The 27,387-nt window shown below is 48.4% G+C and overlaps 2 protein-coding genes across 2 annotated transcripts in view; one reads left to right on the top strand and one right to left on the bottom strand.

Annotated features, from left to right (window-relative positions):
• The window catches only part of ADAMTS10 (ADAM metallopeptidase with thrombospondin type 1 motif 10), a 73,507-nt gene extending 72,520 nt beyond the window's left edge, over nucleotides 1-987 (bottom strand). Inside the window, exon 1 of the mRNA XM_056512660.1 lies at nucleotides 664-987. The gene's annotated coding sequence lies outside the window, so the exon portion shown is untranslated. The remainder of the gene's footprint in view (nucleotides 1-663) is intronic.
• Nucleotides 988-6,929: 5,942 nt separating this feature from the next.
• The window catches only part of LOC130264618 (tyrosine-protein kinase ZAP-70), a 35,399-nt gene continuing 14,941 nt past the window's right edge, over nucleotides 6,930-27,387 (top strand). Inside the window, exons 1-2 of the mRNA XM_056512940.1 lie at nucleotides 6,930-7,095; nucleotides 26,777-27,218. Coding sequence (XP_056368915.1) covers nucleotides 26,817-27,218 — 402 coding nt within the window. The 5' untranslated portion in view covers nucleotides 6,930-7,095; nucleotides 26,777-26,816. The remainder of the gene's footprint in view (nucleotides 7,096-26,776; nucleotides 27,219-27,387) is intronic.

The raw sequence follows: 27,387 nt of genomic DNA, 5'->3' as shown, positions 1-27,387 counted from the left end.
TGATGTTTAAAATAACATCTTCTGAGGGATCGATTTTTTAAAAAATCAAGAAAGAAAAGCGCCTTTAAAACACAATCAAAGCAAGGAAAGAAAGGAGCAGAGCAGGGGGGCCGATGCACACGGAGTCAGTGACACTGCAACTTTTTCAGGGCAGACTCTGTACAATCCTCTGAGCACATCAGGAGGGAGAGAGGCACTGGCAGCTCCTGGAGATGGAGAGAGAGACGGGGGCAGAGGGAGAGGGAGCGCGGGCTGTGTTTATCCTCAGCCGGGAAGGTTTCACCCTGCAGGGCTGGAGCTGCTGGTCTCTAACCCAGAGCTTCTCCCGGGGCAGCTCAGCAGCGATTTGGGGCTCGGAGCAGCGAACATTCCATCCCCGGGTGAACGCAATGAGAAAAGCGCGGCCGGAGGGGCTGGGGGCGGCGCACGGGATCCCCGCTCCCGCTGCCTGCGTTTTTATGGAAACTCTGAATGTTGGAGAAGGGTGAACATGGTTTTCATTCTCATAAATGTTTTTCCAGCGTGCAAAGCTCTCCGGGCTCGTTCCTTCTCCAGGGAGACGGTTCTGATTTCAAAGAACATTTGAGTTCCCTCCACCCCAGACCACCCCACTCCGACCTCAAAGAGTCTCCTCTGGAAAAATTATTTTAAAGAGTGTTTTACCTTTTTGAGTGCTTTCCCTTCTTTCTTCTTTTTTTTTTTTTTTTTTTCCTTTTTAATTCCTTCAGTTTCTCTCTCTCTCTCTCTCTTTTTTTTTTTTTCCTCTTCTTTTTCCCAGCAGCAGCCAAAAGCTCCTCTCTCCCCCTCAGCCCTGCGTGTGTCAGAAAGTTTCCAGGCTGAGGGTTTGTGTCGCCTTCCTTAAGAACCTTCTTCTGTCAGACCCAGGCAGAGCTGGAGTTGGAGGCTTTGCTAAAAAGTCTCCTTTCAGGAAGTGAGCAGTAATAAGAGAGCAGCTCGGAGGCAGCACATGGATAGGGGCTGCTTGAGAAAAAAAAAAAAAAAAAAAAAAAGAAAGAAAGAAAGAAAGAAAGAAGGAGAAAAAAAAAAAAAAAAACTTCGCTCAGGAATTTTGCCAGGATTATCCAAAAGAAAAAAAAAAAAAAAGAAAAAAAAAGAAAAAAAATAATAAAAAAATCCCCAAAGCCACAAGGCTGGAAAAGTCCCGCCCGGACTGCTGACATCAGTGCAGAAGGCAGGTCTTGGCTGGAACAGAATAAAACTAATCAGCCTGGCTGAGGAGGAGCAGGGAGGGAACTGGGGCAGCCCGGGAGGCAATGCTCCCTGGGGATAAAACATCCCAGAAAAGCCCTGAGGGAAAGAGGCCGTGCTGACAGCGGCGCACGGAGCAGAGAAAGAAAACCTGCGCTGGTTTTGGTTTGGATTTTTTCCCCAATAACAAACAACAATCCCATCCTTCATTTTAAACAGAGATTTTAAAACCCGGGGAGTGTATGAGGAAATGGCCTGAAAGGCTCCACAGCAATGGCAGGGACTGGTTTGAATGGAATGAAAACCCCGAGAACTGGCCGGTGTTTTAGAGTTCCCTTCCCTCCGCAGTGACATCGCCCCTGCCCCGCTGGATTCCGCCGCTCTCCGTCCTGCGGAGGGTCCCCCGGGGACAGCCCACCTCCAAAAAGCAGAATAAACACTGCAAACAACCCAGTGCTGCTCGTTTCCGAACAACCCCCTCGCTGGACACCTCAAGCAATCGGCAATAAAAGGCAGGAGCTCATTTCCTCCTCCTGAAGGCGGCTCTGGGATTTCAGAGCTGAATTTGTGAGCCTTGGTGGAGAGAGAATTACCTGGCAGTGCTGCAAACGTTGGAAAAATGAGCCTGCTTTTCCCTGGGAAGAGAGAGGGGCCCTGGGGAAGGACACAGGGAAAGGATGGAAGCACCAGGGTGGGGATGGACCCCCAGCCTGAGCCCTCTGTGGGGACAGAGCAACCCCAAAAACCACCCTGGCAGTGCCTTTTCCTGCAGGAGGATCAGAAAGAAGAGTTCAGGGGTGAAAAGTTGCCAGGGGGAGACATAACATATGAATATATAATATATATTAAAATATTATATGTATTAAAATATTGCATGTGCTAAAATATATTATATGTATTAAAATATATTATATGTATTAAAATATATTATATGTATTAAAATATTGCATGTGCTAAAATATTAAAATATTAAATATTAAAAATATTAAAAATATTAAAATATAAAAAATATTGAAAATTAAAATATCGTAGGTATTAAAATATTGCATGTATTAAAATATATTATATCTATTAAACTATTGTATGTATTAAAATATATTATATGTATTAAAATATTGTAGGTATTAAAATATATTATATGTATTAAAATATTGTATGTGTTAAAATATATGTATTAAAATATTGTATGTATTAAAATATTGTATGTATTAAAATATTGTATGTATTAAAATATATTATATGCATTAAAGCAAACTCCCTGAACTGAGACCCCAGGAGGGGATTGCAGGGGGGCTCTGGGACAGGATTTGCATCCCTGGGCAGTTGGTGAGGCCCTGGCAGCCTCGTGTCCTGCCCTGACCCTTGAGGCACAGCCAGTGCCAAAGGCACAGGACACTCCTGGCCACTGTCCCTGGTGCCACCCAGGCTGCCCCAGCAGCAGCCCACAGCCACCAGACCATGAGATGGGCATGGAGAAAGAAAAAAATCCTCAAAGGCCTGGCCAGCCTCATGTCCTGATGGGATGCTGGCAAAAAAAAAATAAAAAAAAAAAAAAAAAAAAAAAAAAGAAGCTGTGATATTTCTGTAGTGGATCCCCCTAAATCCTCTGCTATCAGCAAAGCAGGATGGAGCTGTGCCAGCCCTAATTCATGTTCTGCCATGAATTTGTTTAAACCCTTTTTGGAGCACCCTGAACTCCCCTCCTGGGATGCAGCAGCAGCAGGAGATGCCCAGGAGGGACTCCTGAGTCCCCCAGCATTTTGTGCTGCCTGGTTTGCTCATCCAAATAACCCAGAAAAAAGCAGGGAAAACATCCTTTGCTCCCAGGAGGAGCTGGCTGAGGGTGGGAGATCACAGCCCCAGCTCCACTCCAGCCACTCTGGCCAGGCTGGAAAGGGCTGGCTCTGCACTGGAAACTGAGTTCAAAAGGGACTGGGATTGATTGCTGGGCTGGATTTTGGGCCAGTTCCCTGGCTGGGTGGACAGAGTGGTTTCCTTCCTCCCCAGGCCACGCTGGCCATTGTCTGAGCCCCCAGAGCACACCCAGAAAAGAGCAACTGAACAAAATATTTGGGGTTTAATTGAATGGTGCTGCTGCTGGCCAAGGAAAAACTAATTGCTGTAAGAGTGGCCTGGTGCCATTCCAGGGGTGTTCTGTCTGCTGGGGCTTGTCTCAAACACTCTGTGGAATGAACAGGGACAGGGGGGCAGATTTCCTTCCCCAGAGAGCGGCTCTGCTCTGCCAGACCCTTTGGAAATCTTGTTTTTCCCTGATTTGCACGGTTTCCCTCCTGGGTGGTAAATAGAGTCAGAGACTCCTGACTTACAAGGCAAATTCCCCCAGGCCTGCACCCCAACCCAGCACTCCTCAGATTTGTACCAGACCAGCTCCAAAAATGGGTTTTGCTCCATTCCTGACCTGCCTCTGAGGAGGGGATGGAGCAGCACAGCCCTCCCAAGCCAAACCTGCACAAATCCTGGAAAACAGGGAATGGGAAAGCAACCAGAGGCTCACAGCAAAGAGGAGGAGGTGATAAATAGCATGAAAACCAGAAATTTTCAGTCCCTGATGTTGCTAGAAAGTTTACTTTTCAGATTATTTCAGTATCAGAAACCACCTGAAAATCTGCCTGAAAAAATGGTTTCACAGGCAACCACCAACCCTCATATTTCATCCCCAAAATCCACCAGCTGTTTCCTCTCCCCAGGATGAGGAGAGGAGGCTGAATTTCCAGCAGATATTTGAAATCCTGGCTGTCAGGGGGGATGGAGAGGAGCAGTGACATTGCACCCTCCTGTGGCTGCACAGAGAGCAGGGGGATGGAAACAATGGGGGTGATGGAAATCCCTCAGGGTGATGGAAATCCCCTGGGATTATGGAAACCCCTGGAATCCTGGGATGATGGAAACCTCCCAGGATGATGCTGGGATGATGGGAACACCCCCAGTGGGATGCTGGAAACTCCCTGGGATGATTGGAACCCCTCTGGATTATGGAAACCCCAGCTGGATCCTGAAACTCCTTGGGATGATGGAAACCCTGGTGGGATCCTGAAACCTCTCAGCACAATTGGAACTCCTTGGGATGCTGGAAACAATTCTGGGATGATGGAAACCGTGGTGGGATGCTGGAACCCCCTTGGGATGATGGAAATCCCTTGGGATAATGGAACCCCCTCGGGATAATGGAACCCCTTTGGGATAATGGAACCTCCTTGGGATAATGGAAACCCCAGTGGAATCCTGAAATTCCTTGGGATGATGGAAACACTTTTGGGATGATGGAAAACACGGTGGGATGCTGGAACCCACTTGGGATGCTGGAAATCCCTTGGGATGCTGGAAATCCCTTGGGATAATGGAACTTCCTTGGGATAATTGAAACCCCAGTGGGATCCTGAAACCCCTCAGGATGTTGGTAACACTTTTGGGATGATGGAAACCGTGGTGGGATGCTGGAACCCCCTTGGGATGATGAAACCTCCTTGGGATGCTGGAAACCCCTGGGATACTGGAAACCCCTGGGATGCTGGAAACCCCTGGGATGCTGGAAAGAACCCCACAATAACAGCCTGACCCCCAGGGAAGCACAGCTCTGACACTCCCAGGCTGATTTGGCTCTTCCCAGGGGTGCTGGACGATGCCCAGCCTGTCCAACCCTCACAACACCAAGGCCAGGGCTCGTCTGGAGGCTTGAGGAGGCTGCAGGCTCTGCCCTGGTTGCCATTAGGACACACAGGGAACGCTGCTGAGGCCTGACAGGGTAATTTTGCGTCAGCATTTTGTACATAAAATGAAATATTCTCCCTGCCTTGCTATGTCTGAACTGCAGGGCCTGGGCAGAGTTCCCAGCTCTGGCTGTACATCACAGCCTGGCCCCAAGTCCGTGCTGGGACAAGCTCCTTGGCCACAGACTCACCCTTTTTATGGCTGTTCAGCACCCAACACAACAAAGCTCCATTCAGCCCTTCAGCTACTGCAGCAATAAACAAAGTGCTGGGCTTTGTTTGGAGCCCAGGGGCTGCAGGTTGAGAACCTATGAGCAAAACAAGCTGGAAACAAACGGGTTTGTTTTTCCACCGAGGCACAGACATGCAAACTAATTGCCCAACAGTAAAGCTGGGCTTAATTAGTCCCAGGTGTTAAATAAAATAGGGTTGGTGTTTCCCAAAAGTGTAACTCTGGCTTGAAGGAGCCACAGGCTTTGAGAGCAGAGCCATCAAGATGTGATTATCCAGATCCTTGTGCCTGATAACAGAGTTTTGTGGGGATTTTGGGGAAAAGGACAAATATTCAGGTGGGTTTTGCTGAGGGCACTGCAGGGGGGTGTTGGGGTGCTCCATTTTCACATCAGGATCTCTCTCCACAGCTTTGGGGTTGATTTCTGGGTGAGCATTGTGAAGAGCTCCATGTGGAAATGTAAACAAAAGGCTCCTGGGGGAATTCAACATTCCATGGGGCTGAAGGATGCTCACCTTGTACTCTGCCAATCCAACCTGTTCCCAAATTTTTAAATTCCAGTCAGTCCTGAACATCATTAAGTTCATCCTGCTTAGTCAAGGCCTTAGTCCCAACTTTTACAGTACAATTTTCTGCCAGCAAATTGAGAAATTTGGGATAGCCCTTCCATATCCTTTCCAGATGGCAATGGTGGCACTGGAGATGGAATGTCCTCAGTCAGATGGCAGTGGTGGCACTGGAACTGGAATGTCCCCAGTGCTAGATGACAGTGGTGGCACTGGAACTGGAGTGTCCCCAGTCAGATGGCAGTGGTGGCACTGGAGGTAGAATGTCCCCAGTCAGATGGCAATGGTGGCACTGGAACTGGAGTGTCCCCAGTCAGATGACAATGGTGGCACTGGAACTGGAATGTCCCCAGCCCAAATGACAGTGGTGGCACTGGAACTGGAATGTCCCCAGTGCCAGATGACAGTGGTGGCATCTGTCCCCAGCCAGATGACATTCTGGCCCCTCTGGCACCACAGAGAGCTGAGCACTGCTCAGAACCAGGGAGCAGAACCAGCCAGAGAGGTTCTGGGGCTCTCCTCTGCTCTGCCCAGCACAAGCCCCAGCTCACAAGCAGCCCCTCACAGAGGGCTTTTCTCAGTAGCTCCTGGCTGTGGAAAACCCAAAGAAATTCAGTTTTCCTGTCTCCTCTGTGATTTCCAAGAGGCCCAGCCAGGCATGAGAAGGCTCTGACAGGAAGGGGCAGCCAGGGGGGTCCGGCTCTGCTCCCAGGGAACAGGGACAGGATGGAGCAAATGGCCTGAGGCTGGGCCAGGAGGGATGTGGAGACATCAGGAGGAGTTTCTCCATGGGAAGGGTGGTCAGGAACTAAAAGGGGCTGCCCAGGGGGGTTTGGAGTCCCCATCCCTGGAGGTGTCCTGGATGTGGCACTCAGTGCTCTGGGGACAGGGCCTGGATGACCTCAGAGAGCTTTTCCAGCCCAGCTGATCCTGTGATCCTGTGGCAAAGACAAAGACACTTTGAGATTCCCTTTCCCACCAACACCTGCTCAGTGGGAGCTGCTCAAGGAGAGAACTTTGCAGTGTCTCCCCCTAAACCATTAATTTCAGTAACAACAGCTCCTCACCCGTGCTCTGCTCTCCTCCAGCAGACCCTGGCACGGAGATCTCGGAGCTCTTTCATCTTCAGAGCTGCACAGCTCTTGTTTGCCCTCCTTTCCCTTCCTGTGCAGCGAGGAAACCGGGTCACATTTCAGAGAAACCAGCGGTGGCTGGCGAATGCCGGAGCTCTCGCTGGATGCTGCGGCCTCTCCTTTCCCAAAACCCAGAGCAGCCTCAGCCAGCAGCGACTCTTCCCTCCGTGAGCTCCTCTCCAGGTGTGCAGGGGAGCCCCAGAGGCGCCGTGCCCCCGGCACAGCAGGTAAGAGCGGCTTTGTGTCCTGCTGGGGACACCTGGGACATGCTGGGCTCACATTCCAGATTCACTCCTCCTCTGACCTCTGTTTGCCTGCTCCACCGGGGAAAAACGGGCTTGAGTTGGAGGCAGCAGGTTGTTTTTGAAGCTGAGGGGGTTTAGACAGGTCAGAAGATGATGAGATGGTGGCTTGTGCTCCAGCACTCCTGGGCAGCCATTCCCTTCCTCTAGACTCTGGAAATGGCACCAAAACTCTGGAAGTTTCTCTTTAAATTTCCTGTGAGCTTCAGTGGCAATGTGGGAAAGTTTAGGATCTCAGTGGGGCTGTGGGTTGGTTTAGGATCTCAGTGGCACTGGGATGATTTAGGGTCTCAGTGGGGCTGGGGGAAGGTTTAGGATCTCAGTGGCACTGAGGGAAGGTTTAGGATCTCAGTGGGGCTGGGATGATTTAGGATCTCAGTGGGGCTGGGGGAAGGTTTAGGATCTCAGTGGGGCTGTGGGATGATTTAGGATCTCAGTGGCACTGGGATGATTTAGGATCTCAGTGGCACTGTGGGATGATTTAGGATCTCAGTGGGGCTGGGGGAAGGTTTAGGACACCTGGTATCTGCTGGAGAATGCTCCAAACACTCCAGAAGAACTTCAGAGATTTGCTGTTTGCCATCATAACAACAAACAGACTGAAATCCAGAGGCAAACTCACTTTTATTTCCTTGGATTTCTTTGGCCCCTCCTCTGTTACTCGGTGAGAACAGGCACAATTCCCAGTCCCATCAATCCAAACACAGTCTGGGCTGATGGGGAATAACCTGGGACAAAGGAAACTTGTGTTTGAACCTCAGAAAACCTTTCCTGTCTGTTAGACTTGGGATAAACCCCCAGGGACACCAGGGAAAGGGAAGAGCTGGAGGAGGGATCAGGCTCCTCACTGGCAGGGGATGAACAAATGGATCTATGATTTATTTATGATCCTGCTGATTTCAATCCCTCATCTTTCTTTTTCCTCTTGGGAAGAGGGACTCAACTCTCTGAAAACTTTGCTTATCCTGCTGGGAATAGAATTTCCTGAAGAAACATGGGTGATGCCACAGCAGGATAGAATTCACAGATATTAATAAACAACTTTAAAAGTGAATTCCCATCAAGCTGTGAGGAAAGAGGCTTTCTTGGAAACTCTCAGATAACCAGGACAATCCATAGTCTCTCTGAAAAGCAGAAATCCTGGGAATACCCAGGTTCCATCCATGATCTAAACCCACCCAAGCAGGCACAGAAAACTTGGCTTGAGCAGCAAAGGTCAGGAAGAACAAAGCTGTTGGTTAAGCTGAGCTTTTCCTCCCACAAACCCCAAGCAGGAGGCACAAAAATAGAGAGGCTGAAAGCAAAAGGTGCCTCTGAAAGGATTCTTTCACCTCTGACAACGTTTGGGGTTGAGTTGTGTAACGTGGCTGTGAAGAGGGAGGAGCAGAGAGCAGCTCCCTGTGGGGCAAAGCAGGAAGTTCTGGAGGGCTGGAAATCCTCAAAATCTTCTCTTCTCTTCTCTTCTCTTCTCTTCTCTTCTCTTCTCTTCTCTTCTCTTCTCTTCTCTTCTCTTCTCTTCTCTTCTCTTCTCTTCTCTTCTCTTCTCTTCTCTTCTCTTCTCTTCTCTTCTCTTCTCTTCTCTTCTCCTCTCCTCTCCTCTCCTCTCCTCTCCTCTCCTCTCCTCTCCTCTCCTCTCCTCTCCTCTCCTCTCCTCTCCTCTCCTCTCCTCTCCTCTCCTCTCCTCTCCTCTCCTCTCCTCTCCTCTCCTCTCCTCTTCTCTTCTCTTCTCTTCTCTTCTCTTCTCTTCTCTTCTCTTCTCTTCTCTCCTCTCCTCTCCTCTCCTCTCCTCTCCTCTCCTCTCCTCCTCTTCTCTTCTCTTCTCTTCTCTTCTCTTCTCTTCTCTTCTCTTCTCTTCTCTTCTCTTCTCTTCTCTTCTCTTCTCTTCTCTTCTCTTCTCTTCTCTTCTCTTCTCTTCTCTTTCTCTTCTCTTCTCTTCTCTTCTCTTCTCTTCTCTTCTCTTCTCTTCTCTTCTCTTCTCTTCTCTTCTCTTCTCTTCTCTTCTCTTCTCTTCTCTTCTCTTCTCTTCTCTTCTCTTCTCTTCTCTTCTCTTCTCTTCTCTTCTCTTCTCTTCTCTTCTCCTCTCCTTTTCTCCAGGTGAGCACTGCCAGGGTTTAATGCCTGGGTAATATAACACAGACTATAATTACATGCACCTAAAGTATAGACAGAGATACAATAAATATATTAATATTTAATATAATGAAATATAATAATAGAATATGGTAATATATAAATATAAGAATAGAATAGAATAGAATAGAATAGAATAGAATAGAATAGAATAGAATAGAATAGAATAGAATATTTAATATCATTAAATATAAGCTCTAAGTATAGCCCTTGCTTAGTCCTTAGTGCAGGAATGTGCATTTTTAAACTCAGCTTTGATCCCTGAATGTGCTGATTTAGCCTTGTAACATCCCAGAGGTGCCAGGAAAGGCTCTGCTGGCATCAAATGGGCACAGCAGAGAGAGCCAGAACAAGGGACAGATCCCAGGGGGCCATGGGGACCATGGGCAGCATCCACAAACCCCACACAGAGCCAGGAATCAAATTCCAGCCTCAGAGAGGGAGGCAGCAAGGATAAAACATGACCCAGTCTGAAAGAACTCCACTTCCCCACATCCCATCCAAACCCCTTGGCTGCTGTAATTAAAAAATAAACAAAATGCCCTGGGCAGATCTGACACTTTATTTCTGCCTCAGAAAATTTTGGCTCAGCTTTACACTCAGAAAATCAGGACCCCAAGCTGCCTGTGAGGGAGCCCAGGGAATGTGGGAACAAATTCCCAATATAAATCACTGCTCACATGCAGGGATGTCCTGACCCCTCAGAGCTGAGCATTTCTTGCAGGAGCAGAGCTGATGTCCAACCCTTTCACTTCCCAGTTGTCTTAATTTTCCTCTTCAGAATTTCCTCCTCAGAATTTCCTCTTCAGGAATTTCCTCTGGCCACCCTGTAATGCTGCCCAGTCAGAATTTCTGTTCAATCCCAGACACAGACTAATAAAGGAATGGTCTCTGCCTGTTTTGAAATAATGTTCCAGCAATGCCCAGGCAAAGTTTGAGCTCCCAGTCCTGTGGGGACCTTTCCAGAGCATCACCCCCACCAGGACATCCCACACGTGGGATTTTGGGCCCTCAGCTGCATCCTGCAGAATCCCTTTCCTTGTTGCAGTTCAGATTTCAGCCTTGTGCTCATCTTGCCTCTTCTAAAACTCCAACCAGATGCTCAATAAACTCTCCTGCTCTCAAACTTTCTCCTTTAATTTTCCACTTTCTGACCTTGCAGCTGGGAGATTGCAGAGCAGGATCCATCAGTCCAGGTTTCCATTGCTCTGGCTCTTCTCCTCAGAGCTGGGGAGGCATTTTTTGGGATGTCAAATATTCCCTGAGCAATCCAGGAGCCATCCCCATTTCCCTGGAGCAGCAAATACCAAAGGGGAAATGTGGGTTCCTCAATTCCCATCAGGAATTGAGACATTTCCAGTGGATCCTGGGGCAGCAGGACCTCAGACTGCTCCTGACCACTGGGATTGGCCATCCCAGCATCTCCCAGTTAAGCCCAGTTTAGCCAAGCCCTGCCACAGAACTGAAGCCTCTCCAGTCATTCTTTGTCTTTGTCTCAGTGACAGAATCCCTTCAGCAGGCACAAATGCACACAAACCCCACAGGATGGGTGCTGAAGGTGAAAATTGATGCAGGAATTGTCACCTGAACCTCGGGAGACACGTGGAGTCTTTTTATTATTTTCTTTTATTCTCTTCATTCTTTTAATTCTGAATGAGCCCAAAGTACGTGGGAAAGCAACTTCACCTCATGAGGGGCCAAAACAACACAAAATTCCTGCAGGGAGTTGAGAACTTAAACAGATTTAGAGCTCTGGCACAAGAAATGAGGTAAAAGGTTTCAGGTAATGCCAGATTTTTTTTTCTGAAAATCCCACGGGATTTTCAAACAGCAGAACTTCAGTTCTGAGCCTTGCTGGCCTTAGCTCAGGAGGTGTAGGGATGGTTATTCCTCCACCCTAGATCCAGGTTCCCAGGGCTGGAATGTGCTTCCTGGGGGCAGGAAAGTGTGTTATTTGGAGAACTCAGCCCTTGTCATCCTCACCTTCAGGACAGGGATCAGCAGTGTCACCCCTCTGTGCCCCAAAGCACAGAGCTGATGGGGACAGAGCACCAGCAGCTCCTTTTCAGGAGCAGAGCTCTCCTCCAGGGTAAATCTGGGATAGAGCCTTGGGAGGGGCAGGGAGCAGGGAAATGCTTTTGGGAGAATCTCTCCAGGTGTCCCAGGTGGGAGCACTGAGGCAGGAGCCATTTGAAACACACCCCTGGTCACAGCCAGGTGTTAAATGCAGCCTTCCCACTCCTTTCCCTTTCACTCACGTGGTTTTTTTCCTCCTCCTGCTCCCCATTTGACAGAATCACTCATTCCCCCATTGAGAGCCCGTGGCTGTTGTGTGCAGGGAGCTGCTCCATCCTGTCAGGAAAATTAATCCACAAACACCAGAGGTTTATGTCCAAAACGGAGACAGAGGAGTCCTGTAACTTTATTTGAATAAAGGGAGAGGCCATGGGGTGTTCCCCTGGGATCTCTCCAATTTTTGGGGATGCAGCCTCCTTTTTATCCCAATTTCCCTCTCTCTTTCCCCATTGCTGAGGTGCTTGAGAGGCACAGACTTCCCAAACACCTGATACCTGAGATTCCCCTCTACTGTACAACCCTCCCTTTTAATTTTTAATTCTTATAGAATTCATAGTTTTCCCCCATTGCTTCTTTCATCTTCCAATATCCAATTTCATTTATCAGCGAACCTACAGTTTGTTTGTAAAGGCAAATCTCTTTTTCCATTCATCAATCAGTGGAATCCATCCCATTGTTTCTTTTATCTCTCAGTGCTGGTTTTATCCAGCAGCAGACCCACAGTTTGTTTGTAAAGACAAATCTGATGTTCCTCTCAATCCACACATCCTATCCCTGTGCTGCCACGGGCTTTTCCAGCAGCAAAATCTCCCCGTGGCACCCAGGACTTGGACATTGCCTCAATTCTTGTCCCTCCTGGGCCAGTTCTCCCGGAGATGTGGCTGGAACTGGAGCTCCCCAGCTCTGGGGCCACGGGGAGCTCAGGAGCAGCTCTGATCTCTGTGCTGAGCAGGGCCAGGAGCCCAGCAAGGGCTGGAGCTGTGTCAGGGCTGGCATGGAGCTCAGGGAAAGGTTCTTCCCCCCGAGGGTGCTGGGCACTGCCCAGGCTCCCCAGGGAATGGTCCCCAAGGCTGCCAGAGCTGCAGGAGCGTTTGGTGTAAGAGCCTAAAATGAGGATGCAGAGCTCCTGGAGGGCTCTTTAAAATGCTGTTTATTGTGTCTGAATGATGCAGCAATTCGCGGGTCGTGAGTGACAAGAGCCCAGCCCGAAGCCTTTTCAGCCACAGCTGTGGGTTCCTCTGAAAGCTCCTTCTAGTTCTGGTTACAATGCATTAAATACTTTTCATTTCAGAGCATCTTAAAACATGACAACCAGTCGATATTTTTACTGTCACCTATAGCCTATCATAGCTACTGACATTACATATTCATGTTATGATTTTCCAGTCACACAAGGTTAGTGTGTTACAGGTTAAGAGAGAAGTTGTTTTTCAGTTTTCTTGCAGTGGAAAATCCTGAGATTTTTTTTCTCTACTTGCAACATGGCATTTTTGTCTGTGAAAATGCTTTTGGTTGGTAAAAACATCCTTTGTTTGAGGTGGATTTCTCCTTTGCTCTAAGTCATAAAAGCCTTTCCAACTCACCTGCTCTTTGCCTTCTTAGTTACCCAGTAAAACTCGCTCAGCAATTCTTTTCTTCTACATCAAAACTTGCTATCATTTCTATTCCTTCTTCAGATTCTACATTCAGAAATCTTTCTGTTATACATATATATCTGTGAGACCTTCCTGTCAACTCCTCATCCTTCCCCACAGTTTGGACAGTGGATGCTCAGGGTGGGATTTGGGGGCTCTGGGCAGGGCCAGGGGCTGCACTGATGATCCCTGAGGGATCCAGTCAGGATATTCTGAGATGCTCAGAAAATCCTCTGTTGCAAGAATTAAATCCCAAATCAGAACCTGGAGCCTCCCAGGAGCTTTGTTAAGGGCTTGGGTGGACATGATGGAGGAAAAGGAAAATTCTGGATTCTGCCCAGGGCTGGGTTGGGCAGCGGTGGATGAGCAAAAGGCAAAGCAGAAATCACTGAGCAGCAAAAACACCATCTCTGGGGTTATTTTATCCACCAGCTGCACCAGGAGTGCTCCAGCACCTGCAGAAAGTGAAACCTCAAACCTTCTTTTATGATGATTTCACCAAGCCAGTCACTCTCTCCCAGCACTCCAGGGATGGTTCTGCCTGTCAGGAATTAACTGGGCAGGAAACACAGGCAGAGACAGAGCTGGGAGAGACCCCAGCCCCTGTGATTGTCTCAGTGGTTGGCTCCAACCCTGAGCTCAGATCTCACAGAAAATCCTTCTGCCTCCAAGCTGCCCAACACAGCCACGTTTTGCCCAGGTTCTCTCTTATTCTGGCCAAAAATCTCATTTTAAACCTTGAAAGTCTCCTACAAAACCAACTGATTTGTGCCTCTGGAAATCTCCTAAACAATCCCCCAGCCAGAGCCCCTGAAGTGACTCAGGTGTGACAGGTTGGGCCAGGGAAGAACAAATTATTCAGGTTTTTGGCTCTCCTGCTCTCCATCTCACCAGAAATCTCCCAGTGCTGGTGTCTGAAGCAGAGTGAGCCCTTAAAACCCGATTTTGGAAAGATGCAGCACCCTGAAACAGCCAAATCTGCTGCTGAGATCTGCAGGGCAAGTGGAAAATGCTGGTTTTTCAGTGCAAATCACAACTTTTTTTCCTGTCAGATGTTTGTGCAGATCCAGCAGATTATTTGTGAGCACATCCATGTATGGTTGGCCCCTCGGTTTTTATCTGGGTTTTATATCTCAGATTTTATTCACACACAGAGCTCTGGAGGCCGAGGTGGGAGCACAAATGAATATATAAATAAAATATCACAGCAAAACTTTGTTCTATTAGTGCAGCCCGAGGGAGGAGGGTGAGACTGAGCACACCAGTGGAAAACATCTCCCAATTTCTGTATCAGGTCCTGCTGTCATTGTCACCTCCAGGACAGAGTGGGGTGGGTGGAAGAGGGTCCTGCCAGAGCCAAACTGGGCAGACTGGGAGAGCTGGGAAAGCACCCAGCAAATCCTGCCCCAAGAAACAGAATTTGGATGGGGAGGCAGACAGGAGTCTGGAGAAAAGCCCCACAGCAGAGCAAGAGGTGCCAGAGGGATGGGCAAAGATTTGAGGTGTTCAGCTCCCCAAAATCCCCTCACATGGCTCTGTTATAAATGGATATATTCGATTTGTCTAATTAATCAGAACAAGGTTAAATTTAGCAGCAATCTATTGATAATAACAATTATATAGAAATGAATACAATTAAAATATATTAGTTACATATATTTGAGTAAATACAAAATTTGGCTGTGAGCAATTTAGTATAATTGAGGCTTGGTTTGAGTAAAGCATAAGTAAAACTGACCAGGGGTACAGGTACACACGGTACCAAATCAATTAAGCTAAAATCTCACTTATATACTGTGTTTTTATGTATAATATAATATAATATAATATAATATAATATAATATAATATAATATTATATTATATTATATAATATTATATTATATTATATTATATTATATTATATTATATTATATTATATTATATTATATTATATTATATAATATTATATTATATATATTATATTATATAATATTATATTATATTATATTATATTATATTATATTATATTATATTATATTATATTATATTATATTATATTATATTATATTATATTATATTATATTATATATATGATATTATATATATTATATATTATATACTATAGTATATAGTATATAGTATATAGTATATAGTATATAGTATATACTATATACTATATACTATATACTATATAATATATAATATTAATTATACATATTAATAATATATATTAATACATATTATACATATATATATATGTTTATACATATTAATACAGAAGTTTCTAGAAAACTCCTCCTAATTTCTAGGTCTCTGGGTCTTCCTCAGTGTTTGACCTTGCAGGTAGCACAGGCACATTAAGCTTAGAGATTTATAATTAAATATATGTTCCCACAGCAGGCCTTATTCCAGTGTCTAATGCCTGGAATCATCCCAGTTTGGCCCAATTCAAGGTTGAAAGTTTTATTTCTAGATGTTGTTGTTAGACCTAAATCCTTCCTATCCTCACTCCCACCAAACATCTGGAGGATGATTCCATCTGCTTTGTTTAAACATTTCCTTTTTGCTTCATAACAATTAAATGCAATTTTTCTATTGATTATGAAGCAACAATTTTGCTAATGTAGTTACAATTTAATTAGCACTAATCATATTTATAACAGCTCCAGGGGCTCCAGGCTTTTCTGGGAGCTCAGCTGGCCCCAGGCAGGGCAGGGCAGGCTCTGCATTCCCTGGGATGTGCAGGGATTTCCACCCTGGCTCTGCTGCAGGTGCTGAATAAAAGCTGCAGGTCCCATGAAACAGCTGTAGGGGAAATAAGAATTTTGCTCTCAGTGCCCCAAAACCCAGCCAGGAACATCCTGCACAGCTGAGAGGGACCTCACACCAATCCCTGTCCCTTTAGCACAGTGAATTTGTGTCCATGGACTCTTCTTGTCCCCCAGGACACAAGGACCCCAAAGGTTTCCTGTGGGGCAGCATTAACCCTTTCTGCTCCTTCTGCTGTCCCTCCCAAGAGGGAAACGCTGGGTTTTGCCTGCTATGGGATGTTCAGCTGCAAGAAATATTTTTCCTGGGTGGAAAAGTGAAGAGAGAGGTGAATAGTGCCCGTGTGAGAGCAGGCTGAGCACGGGCAGTTATTGATTAGTGCAACCTCCCCTTGAGAGCACAGGAAGGACTAACACCAGGAACTCACCAGACCATGGAGAATGAGCTGTTTTTCCACCTCAGTCCTGACCACTGAGTTATAAAAATGTGCCAGAGAATATTTACTGCTGTGCACAGGGAGGGTCTCACTCTCCTGTCACACAGAAACACCATCAGAAATGTCATTGGCAAGAGGAAAATCCTTCTGTGCTCGGTGTTTTTCAGTTTTCCACAAAAGACTGACAGAACTGGCAAATTCACATTGGCCCCAGAAAGAAACTGAAAGTGGGATTTTCCCTAATTGCAGGAATTAGATATGGGAAAGTCCTGTGAGCTCACCCTGGATTGTTCCAGTGCAATGGGACTTCACTCTCCCCCTGCCCCACATCCTGATGAATCTTCTTCCTTGGAAATGTTTCTTGATACTCAGACTTCCTTTCCACTGATTAATTTCTTCTGCCTCATCCCTGTTTCATTTCATCAGCACATCCAAACCAGTTTTTCCTCTCTGAGAGAAACTTGTGCTCCTCAGCTGCTTCTCCTTTGCTCTCAGATGTTCTCCCATCACTCTTGGCCAACAATTAATGTTTGTCTCCATCCCCCAGGGCAGAGCCATCAATCAGCCCAGCCAGGCTCTTCATCTCTTTCACTTCTCTTTCTTGAACTTGTCACATTTCCAACACTTTGAGGCTCAAATCACCCCCTCCAAAATAACTCATTTCAACCTCACCAGCGTGCAGGGATCATGGGACTGAGCCCCAGGGGTGGTATTTATTTTAATCTTTAATTTCTAAACCACAGGGAATGTTTAGGTCTGGTCTGTGCAGACTGAACCCCTCGTGGTGTGTCTGAGGAGCTCTGAGAGCACCCAGGGCTCCTCCAGCTCTTCCCACCTGGCAGCAGCTTTCCCCCTGTGCCCACAGGAACATTCTCACTGGGAGATGAACCCAAAACGTTCATTTTGTGCTGCTGGCAGCTGCCGGTGGCCCCTTCACCTGAACTTTCAAAGACAGAAAATCTGTGACTCACAGGCAGCAGAGCCTCTGGCACTGCAAGCACAGAGAATTTGCTTTGGTGTCTCAGCCAACTCCTGAGGTGCATATTCCCATATTTCTATATTTCTATATTTCCATATTTATATATGTCTATATTTCTATATTTCTATATGTCTATATTTCTATAATTCTATATTTCTATATTTCCATATATCCATATTTCTATACTTCTATGTCTATATGTCTATATGTCTATATGTCTATATTTCTATATTTCTATATTTCTATATGTCTATATGTCTATATTTCTATATTTCTATATTTCTATATTTCTATATTTCCATATTTCCATATTTCTATATGTCTATATGTATATATTTCTATAATTCTATATTTCTATAATTCTATATTTCTATATTCCCATATTTCTATATTTCTATATTTCTATATTTCTATATTTCTATATTTCCATATTTCTATACTTATTTCTACATTTCTACATTTCCATATTTCCGTATTTCTGTATTTCTATATTTCTATATTTCCATATTTCCATACTTCCATATTTTTATATTTCTATACTCCCATATTTCCATATTTCCAACCTGCCCAAAGCCCTCCAGCAGGGCTTCAGGAGGCTGTATCCCTGTTCCAGGCACTCCTGGGGCACAGGAGCTGCAACATCTGCTGCAGGTGTTCAGAGACCACAAAGGTCTGGGGGAGCTGGAACTTCACTGGCACAGAACCCCCTGTCCAGTGGGGCAGTTTTGGGGCCGTTTTGGGGCAGTTTTGGGGCAGTTTTGGGGCAGTTTTGGAGCAGTTTTGGGGCAGTTTTGGGGCAGTTTTGGGGCAGTTTTGGGGCAGTTTTGGGGCAGTTTTGGAGCAGTTTTGGGGCAGTTTTGGGGCAGTTCAGGGCTCAGGGGAGCCTTTGTGCTGTCCCAGCTGAGGTGAGCAATGTGTGCCACCACCACAGCAGCACAGTGAGCTCAGAGCTGGGCTGGGGGCAGCTGCTGGGTTTGGGATGGATAATGGGGAGAATTCCTCACTCAGAGGGCAGGGAGCCCCTGGCACAGAGCACTGGGGCTGCCCCTGGATCCCTGGCAGTGCCCAAGGCCAGGCTGGACAGGCTTGGAGCATCCTTGGAGCACCTGAAGGTGTCCCTGCCATGACAGGGGGACACTGATGGGATTTAAGGTCTCTCTCAGCCCAAACAATTCCCTGGTTCTGAGATTCCCTGTTTCAATCCTCCTCTCCAGGAGGCACTTGCAGACCTGTGCGGGTGACTTTGAACCAGAAATGTGCAAAGTGCCACACCTGCACAGAGATGTCCAGAGTGAGAATGCCTTAAAAATCCACCCTGGGGAGCAGGGAGAGGAGAAGGGAGGAGGCTTTGGACAGAACCAGCCGTGCCTGGCAGCACCAGCACACAAAGCCCAGCTGGAGATGTCACTCTGGGGGACACAACAACCATTTCCTCTCGGAGGTGAATGAAGCAGAATTGCAGGAGGACGGAAGCCCAGCCATGCTGACACTTCACACGTGCTTTGCTTTTATTTTTAAACGGCAGAGGCAAGGCAAGAGCACAGCTGCTCATGCACCAAAGCCACTGCCACTTGTGGTTGGAAATAGAGCTGTGAGCTCCTCCAGCAGCTGGAGCAGGGAGCAGGGCAGGGGTGAGGAGGGCTCAGGGCAGCTCAGAACCTGCTCAGCACCTCCAGGAGGACCCAAACCAGGGCAGGGTAAATTTATTTCCAGTGCTCTCAAAGCTCTCTGTGTCCCCTTTCTCACACTCTGCTCAGGGCTGTGCTACTTGCAGGAGTAAGGAAGTAGTAAAGTACTCAAGGGATGGGCTCAGCCACAACCCCTCAGCCCCTCACATGAATATCTCATTTAACCTTCCTGCAGTCTGGCACTCCCCAAACCCTCTGCACTGGCAGGGGTCAGTCTCCAGACCCCTGATGTTGTGTGTAAATTGTTATTTCAGCAGAAGGTGATGCAGGGAGGGCAGGGAGAAGCAAGATGTCCTCCAGCTTGTGCATAAAGTCCTGCAGTTTCCTGTCCTGTCAACCCCAGAGCCAGAGGATCTGCAGATTTCTGACTCCTCTCCTCTTGCTGCCAACACCTTGGTGGCAGGGACGAGCTCTGTGCTCCCCCAGCCCAGGACAAAGCTCTGACATCATTTGCTGAGAGCCAGGGCTGACTCTGAGCCCCAGGAGCACCAGGCAGGAAATGAGGGGGGTTTGTTTAACTCTGTGCCTCAGCCCCTCATTAAAAACCGTTCAGGATCAAGGGCTCTGCAGCCAGGAGTGTCTCCAGCGGCCCCACAAAGGCTCAGCAGGGTGTTTCACAGCTAAACCCACAGCTGAGGACAGCACAGACACCTGGCTTTGCACAGAAGTGTCCCAGCAGTGCCACCCTGGCCCCAGCACCCTCCTGCTCACCAGGGACATTGGCCTTGGGAGAAAATGTTTTTACAAACCAGGGGCAGCTCCAAGGCTGCTGTCCCTGCTCTAGCCCAGCCTCTGACACCTCTGGCAGAGCAGGACACAGGGACCAGGGCTCTTGTGCCTGTCTGCACCTCTGCATGTTCCTGAAATATTGACCTCAGCTGGAGCTGAGACAGAGAACCACATTCAGTTCAATTTTCTGTTCCTGTCATGGCAGCATTTTGGGAAAAATATTATTCTTTGGGAAAAATATGATTCTTTAGGAAAAAACTGTGTTAGTTACCTTCTGATTTATCAGGGGCTGCCAGGCTCCTACCTGGGATAAATAAAGAAATAAATCCCCAGGGATCTTTTCAGAGGAGATAAGGAGCTGATATACTTCTTTTTTTTAGGGAAAGGGCCCAGAATTTTGGCATAACTCCTCCAAGTGGTGGCAGAACTGGGGTCAGCTCTGTGGCCAGGGAGCAAAGTCAGCAGTGCAGAGCCCCATGCCTGGGTGTGCCTTTCCATCCACAGCACCCAGGGAAGCCAGTTTTACCAGAGACAGGGTGTTCCTCTGCTGGAAAGAGAGAAGGTGCTGTGAGAAGGGAGGAGGTGCAGGTGCTGTGGGAACCCTTCTGCACTTGCACAAACTCTGTTCCTGTTCCCATGTGTTTGTAGGGCCCCAGGGACACGAGCACATGGAAACAGGAGCAGAGTTTGTGCAAGTGCAGAAGGATTCTGTGTGGCCTCCTCTGGTGCCCACAGAAATTCCTGTCCCAGCCTCGTGGCAGCTGGGAAAACCCAGAGGAAGCAAGGTGGCATCAGAAAATGCTTTCTGGGAACCCAAAAAATGTTTTCAGGGAACCCAAAAAATGCTTTCAGGGAACCCAAAGCTGCTTTGTGGCAGTGGCAGCCGTTAGAGGAGGCACAGAGCTGTCCCCACAGCCCCAGTGCAGGTGGCCCTGTCCCTTCCAGCCCCTCTCACTGACAAAGAACCCCGAGAGAAAATCCCCAGCAGGAGCTGCAGCAGCCCAGCCCTTCATGCCTTATTTAAAATCATCCCCCCTCCAACCTGTAAATCAACTTTTTTTGTGGCATCTACCCCCTGATCAATCAATTCCTCCCATGGAGTTCTGGTTATCTTTATCCAGATAGGATAATCTGAGAATGGGAGGAATTTCCTGATTATCTTTTTAGCATTCTCTGAGTTAGTTACATGAACTAAAGGTTTTTAGATCAGTGTGTTGTAGTCCCAGGAAAATATATTTATCACTATTGTATATAATATATATAATATTTTATATATAATAAGTACTATAATAAATACTATAATATATATAATATTATATACTATACGTATTATATTGTACATTATATATTATATATTATATAGTACATATAATAGTATATAATATATAATATATATTATATATTGTATTAGATGTTATATATTATTTTATATATTATATATTTTTTTATATTATATATTATTTTATATATTATATATTATTTTATATTTATTTATTTATACTATTTCTGGTGCACCGAGGATCAGCTTGTTCAAGGCCAGCAAGAGCAGGGCAGTTCCTTGGTGGGAATGAGGGAGGTTTTCCTGCAGATTTACTGTAAACTCGCCCATCTGGGGCAGCTGTGAGTCAGTGAGCTCCTGAGCAGCAGCAGATCTTTATCTGCACCCTGTTTGTGAGCACAAACACAAACGGGCTCAGCTCTCAGCAGCTCCCACTCCCACACAGCTCAAGTGTTAATCAAGAGCTCAGAGCTGAGGCTTTAATGAGCAGCCAGCAGGGAGGGCAGAACAGCAGCTCCAGCCAGGAATGTCAGTGCTCCTAAATGTTGGGAAGAGCTGCCATGGAGGGCATAAATAATTAAACATTAGTAATTAGAAGAATGTAGCCAGGTCGAGGCAAGGTGAAGTTTTTCCAAGTTTTTTCTTTGAACTAAGAATTGCATTGAATCAAAGTTATTGCATGTTGAATCGAAGTTATTGCAAGTTAAATCAAAATTATTGCAAAATTATTGTTATTTGTGATTTAAAAAAAAAAGTAAAACCAACCCCAGGAATCCTCAGTTCCTCCTCTTGCACAGTCCCAGCCAGTCCTGGGACACTGCAGGTGCTTCCCAGCCTTTCTTATCTTCAACCATAAATCAGGATTAAGAGGATGAAGTGCAGGGAAGGGCTGGGGACAGGCAGGAGGTCCCTGGCTGTGCCCATCAGCTCAGCAAACAGCACAGAGCAAAGTGCATTTCTTGTGGCAGTAAATGCTCGTGGGGCCAGGCAAGGCACAGGAGAAGCTTCGTGGCCATTTGGGATCAGGAGGGGACAAGAGGCAGCAGAGAAAGGGGAGCTCAGGGCAGAGCTGCTGCCCCACGCCCACACCCACAAAACCTGTGGTGCTGCTGCAGGATGGGCAGCCCCAAAACTGGGCTGTGCCATCAAGAATTCAAACAATCCCAAACCTGGGCTGTGCCCTGCCCAGCAGGAGTGACCCCAGAGCAATCCCAAACCTGGGCTCTCTCCTGTCCATCAGGAATGATCTTGGAGAAATCCCAAACCTGGGCTGTGCCCTGCCCAGCAGGAGTGACCCCAGAGCAATCCCAAACCTGGGCTGTGCCCTGCCCAGCAGGACTGATCTTGGAAAAATCCCAAACCTGGGCTGTGCCCTGCCCAGCAGGAATGACTCCAGAGCAATCCCAAACCTGGTCCATCCCCGTGCCCAACAGGACTCACCCTGGAGCCTCTCCACGGGACACCCCAGCCCTGAGGGGCAGCAGGAGGAACCCCCAGAACAGGTCAGAGCCCCCAGGCCCCATCCCAGGCTGAACTCCCCTCTCAGCCACCCCCAGGCACATTTTCCTGGCATTTCCTTTGAGCTGCCTCTCCCCCCTTCCCCAGTTAAACTCCATTTAGAGAATTGTTAAAAACACCCCACAAACACCCCCAAAGGACAGAAACCCCCCAAATCCCCTTTTTACCCCTCCAGGCTGGTTCCCCATCACATAATTCCCATCCTTCCCCCCCTGATCCCCTCCAGGCAGGTCCCTGCTCCCCCCAGCACCCTAAAGGCACAGCTGAGGGTTTGTCAGGATCCTTTGTGGTGTGTGGGATTCTTGCTGCCAGGACAAGGAGACAGCAAACATGGTCCTAACAGGATGCTGAATCTTGCCAGTGCTGCCTCCAGTTTCACCAGTACAACCCCCTGCTCTTGGGAACTGGTCTGGATTTGCACCAAGTGCTGTTCTGGGAAATTATAAAATCAAACCAGTTCCTGTTGGTTCTTGTCTGATCTGAGTCAAAATGAGTGGCCAGCTATAAATAGATCTGAGTGACATCTCCAGGGCTTCCTGCCTGCCTTTCCTGTGTCTTGGGGTGCAGACCCGACTGGTTTCACGTGGGAGTTGTTTTTTTTTTTGGGTGCATCTTCACATCATGGCACCAACTTGCCAACGTGGCCATCACCAGAGGAGCCCTGGGCTTCCAGCCCTGCTCCCTGTGCCCTGTGGGACCAGCCAAACCCAGGGGAGCACCAGCACCTGCAGCCCCAGGGATTAAAGTGGAAAAATGAGATCTTGTTAATTGAAATGAATAATGGTGGAGAGTCCCTTGGAGGTTCTTTCAGGTGCTATCCATGAAATTGGTTCTCATTTTTGGGAGAACAAAGCTGAGGGAGATTCGTGCAGGTCTGTTGAGGTTGTTCAGTGTTGCTCAGCTCTACCCAGAAGTGATGCCAAGGAACAGAGCTGGAGTTTGGAATTAGAGGAGACCCTGAGCTGGTGTGTGGGCAATAAAACCAGCCAGGACAAACATTTAAAAGCAAGAACTTCAGAGGGATTATAAATCTTCCTGTTCAAATCTGCTCTCAGGCTTCAGGGGGTGACTTTCCCTCACATCTCAGGACTGGGATGGTTTTTCTCAGTAATTTCCTACCAAGGCTGATCTGTGGCAGCAAGGCTTGGGTGGCACTGCCTGACCCAACCTCTGAGCCCTGGGTCCCTCTCCTGCCTCTGTGAGGGTTTCTTCACTCCAATCTCTGTGTTTGGAGAGGAAAAACAACCTGTTTATACCAGAGCACCCAGTGTGGGCAGCTGGAAATTCTGTGAGGGCTCACATGTCATCAATAACTTCTGCCCTCTCATTTTCACCTGGCTGAGCTACTGACAAAGCTGTTCCATTTGCTCTGATGCTCTGCTCCTGGACTTTCCAGAGAAGGGATTCAGCAGGTTTGGGTGCAGATCTCAGGGCTGTTTATCCCAGTGGAAAGCAGCAGCTCACAAAGGAGGTCATCAGCCTGCCTCTGCCCACTCAGCATTTCCTGTTGCTCACCAACTGAGTGCAGCTAAGCCCCAGAGCTGCAGTCCTCACTGCTCACCTCCTGCAGCCCGTTTTCCTGGGAGCTGCCCTGCCCCGGGAGCAGGCTGAGGTCAGGCAGAGCTCAGGCAGGAGCTGAACCTGGGGAACCAGCTCTGGGAACCAGTCTGGGCTTTGACCCCTGGAGGCATCACAGGATTAGGATGCTTTGCTTTGATCCCAGGCACAGCTCCAGTTTGGGTTTGAGCCTCAGGCTGTTCCCATTCACATTCCAGATTGGCAGCTGTGCCAAGACCCCAGTTTGCTCCATTTGGTGAATTTGGTGACATGGCCTTCACAATTTGGCTGGTTTGAGCTGTGCCTGGGACGGTTTCTGCTGGTCCCTCACCCTGGCTGTGAACCACTGATGCTTCCTGTTGTGGTTTCCTGCCCCAGCTGAGACGCCTCCTCTCTGCTCTCCCTTCCTGCTCTCGTCAGGGCCATTGCAGAGCTTCATGAGCACAGCAAACAGGCAGAGGAGCCTCTGGGTGCCATCAGCCCAGCTCCTGGCTGGTGTTTGCTGCTCTGGGCTGAGCAGGGGCAGGTTCCTCCTGAGCCCTTCCAACACAGAGATCCAGCCAAGCTCTTCCCAGCTCCAGTGGTGCCAGGGGATGGCAGGAGGGCCCTGTGCTGCTGGGGGGGATGAACCAGGCTGGCAGGAGCCAGGGCAGGGCTGATCACCAGGATAGGCTGGCCACCAGGGCAGGGATGGCCACCAGGGCAGGGATGGCCACCAGGGCAGGGATGAACACCAGGGCAGGGCTGGCCACCAGGACAGGGATAGCCACCAGGACAGGGATGACCACAAGGGCAGGGATGACCACCAGGGCAGGGCTGGCCACCAGGACAGGGATGGCCACCAGGGCAAGGATGGCCAGAAAGGCAGGGATGGCCACCAGGACAGGGATGGCTACCAGGGCAGGGATGACCACCAGGGCAGGGATGACCAGCACAGCAGGGATGGCCACCACAGCAGGGATGACCACCAGGGCAGAGATGGCCACCAGGGCAGGATGACCACAAGGGCAGGGATGACCACCATAGCAGGGATGGCCACCAGGGCAGGGATGGCCACCAGGGCAAGGCTGGCTACCAGGGCAGGGATGGCTACCAGGGCAGGGATGACCACAAGGTCAGGGATGACCACCAGAGCAGGATGACCATCAGGGCAGGGATGAGCACCAGGGCAGGGATGACCACCAGGGCAGGGATGACCAGCACAGCAGGGATGGCCACCACAGCAGGGATGACCACCAGGGCAGAGATGGCCACCAGGGCAGGATGACCACAAGCCCAAGCACAGCCCTGGCCACTGCCCAGGAGTAGAGGCCACAGCAGTGGGCTCAGCCCATGGGGAAGCAACTTCTCCCACCATGTCCAGAAGAGTCAAATTGGGAAGAATCAGGACAAATCCCCACTGTGCTGCCCCAAAACCTGACATTTCTTTGCTCCTCACACGAGTGATGCATTTACAGGAGGCACAGATGGAGAAAATCTCTCTGATCTGTTTCGGGTCATCGTCTGCGCAGGAACAGCCCCAAAGTTCAGGCTGGGGGAACAAATGAGACCCTTTGGGCACGATAATATTTCCATTGACTACAGCAAACTGGGCTCTGTCAACACCCTCTGGGTGGGATTTTTGATGATTCAAGATAGAGATACGAGCCCAGCACAGACAAGCCCTAAAGCTCTTCGGCACCAGGGGCTCTGCAGGGACTTGGTCAACGAAGGGCCCTCTCTGCCAAGGGGATCAGAGCATCAGGAACCAGGTATTGTAGGGAAAAATTCCACAGATTGTTTGAAAAACAATTCAAGGAAGGTTTCCTCTTGCTCCTGCTGACTGATGGTTGATGTCTGCCCACAAGCTCTTGGGTTTCTCTCCTTGCGCTGTGCTTGGTGCGGTTGTTTATCTCAATGTTGGTTTAGACATTTCACATCCACCTCGTGCTTTAATGCATGCAAGGTTTTGGCCTTCTAGACCTCCATGGCAAAACTCATTTATTCAGAGAGGCCAAAGAATTTCCTTTTATTGTGAACAGGGCTGGAGAGAAAATGGTAGGAAGTCAAGGCTAAAAACATCAGGATGGATTTAAGGAGCACATTTGTAATAGTGAAAGTAATCAAGTATAGGAGGAGCTCACTGTGGGATTTGGGGCATTCTCTATTCCTTGGAGTCTTTAAATCTGGATCACATGATTTCTCTATTCTTTGGCATCTATAAATCAAGACTGAGTGGATTCTCTCTTTCTTGGGGTCTTTAAATCTGGATCAGGTGGTTTCTCTATTCCTTGGCATCTATAAATCAAGGTTGAGTGGATTCTCTCTTTCTTGGGGCCTTTATATCTGGTTCAGGTGGTTTCTCTATTCCTTGGCATCTATAAATCAAGATTGAGTGGATTCTCTCTTGCTTGGGATCTTTAAATCTGGATCAGATGGTTTCTCTTTTCTTTGCCATCTATAAATCAAGATTGAGTGGATTCTCTCTTGGGATCTTTAAATCTGGATCAGGTCCTGAAATCTGGATCAGATGGTTTCTTTATTGGATCAGGTGTTTTCTCTTTTCCTTGGCATCTATAAATCAAGATTGAGTGGATTCTCTCTTTCTTGGGGTCTTTAAATCTGGATCAGGTGCTTTCTCTATTCCTTGGCATCTATAAATCAAGTGGATTCTCTCTTGCTTGGGAATCTTTAAATCAGATCAGGTGGGTTTTTATGGACACATCCCAGCTCCAGTAAGGGCAGAACGGAGGGATATGGAACACTGTGAGTTTGAAATGACCCCACAGCAGAACCTCCAGAGAGGGAAACCTGAACCCCGGTTTTACAAGTGCCGGATTTGCCCCGGCAGGCCGAGCCAGCAGCGCGTGAGGCCGGGGCGAGGCGCGGGGATGCCGGACGCCGCCGCGCACCTGCCCTTCTACTACGGCAGCATCGCGCGCTCCGAGGCCGAGGAGCACCTGAAGCTGGCGGGGATGGCGGACGGGCTGTTCCTGCTGCGGCAGTGCCTGCGCAGCCTGGGCGGCTACGTGCTGTCCATGGTGTGCGACCTGCAGTTCTACCACTACCCCATCGAGCGCCAGCTCAACGGCACCTACGCCATCCAGGGGGGCAAGGCGCACTGCGGCCCCGAGGAGCTCTGCGAGTTCTACTCCAAGGACGCCGACGGGCTCTGCTGCCCCCTGCGCAAGCCCTGCAACCGCCCCAGCGGCGTGGAGCCCCAGCCCGGCGTCTTCGACAGCATGAGGGACAACATGGTGCGCGAGTACGTGCGGCAGACCTGGAAACTGGAGGTACTGGGGCCCCTCTGGCGCTGTTGTGTTTGGCGGGAGGTGGAGCAGAGTGAGGTTTCTCTCCTTGGAGGGTCTGGGTCCTGCTCTTTCCCAGTTTCTCCTCCATGTGATGGTCTAAATGTCTTCCCATGAGTTTAGAGTTGTCCTTGGAGCAGCTGGAGCTCACTTT

This window comes from Oenanthe melanoleuca, chromosome 28 (genome assembly GCF_029582105.1).
Source record: "Oenanthe melanoleuca isolate GR-GAL-2019-014 chromosome 28, OMel1.0, whole genome shotgun sequence".
Taxonomy (NCBI): Eukaryota; Metazoa; Chordata; class Aves; order Passeriformes; family Muscicapidae; genus Oenanthe; species Oenanthe melanoleuca.
This window is presented reverse-complemented; position numbering and strand designations above follow the sequence as displayed.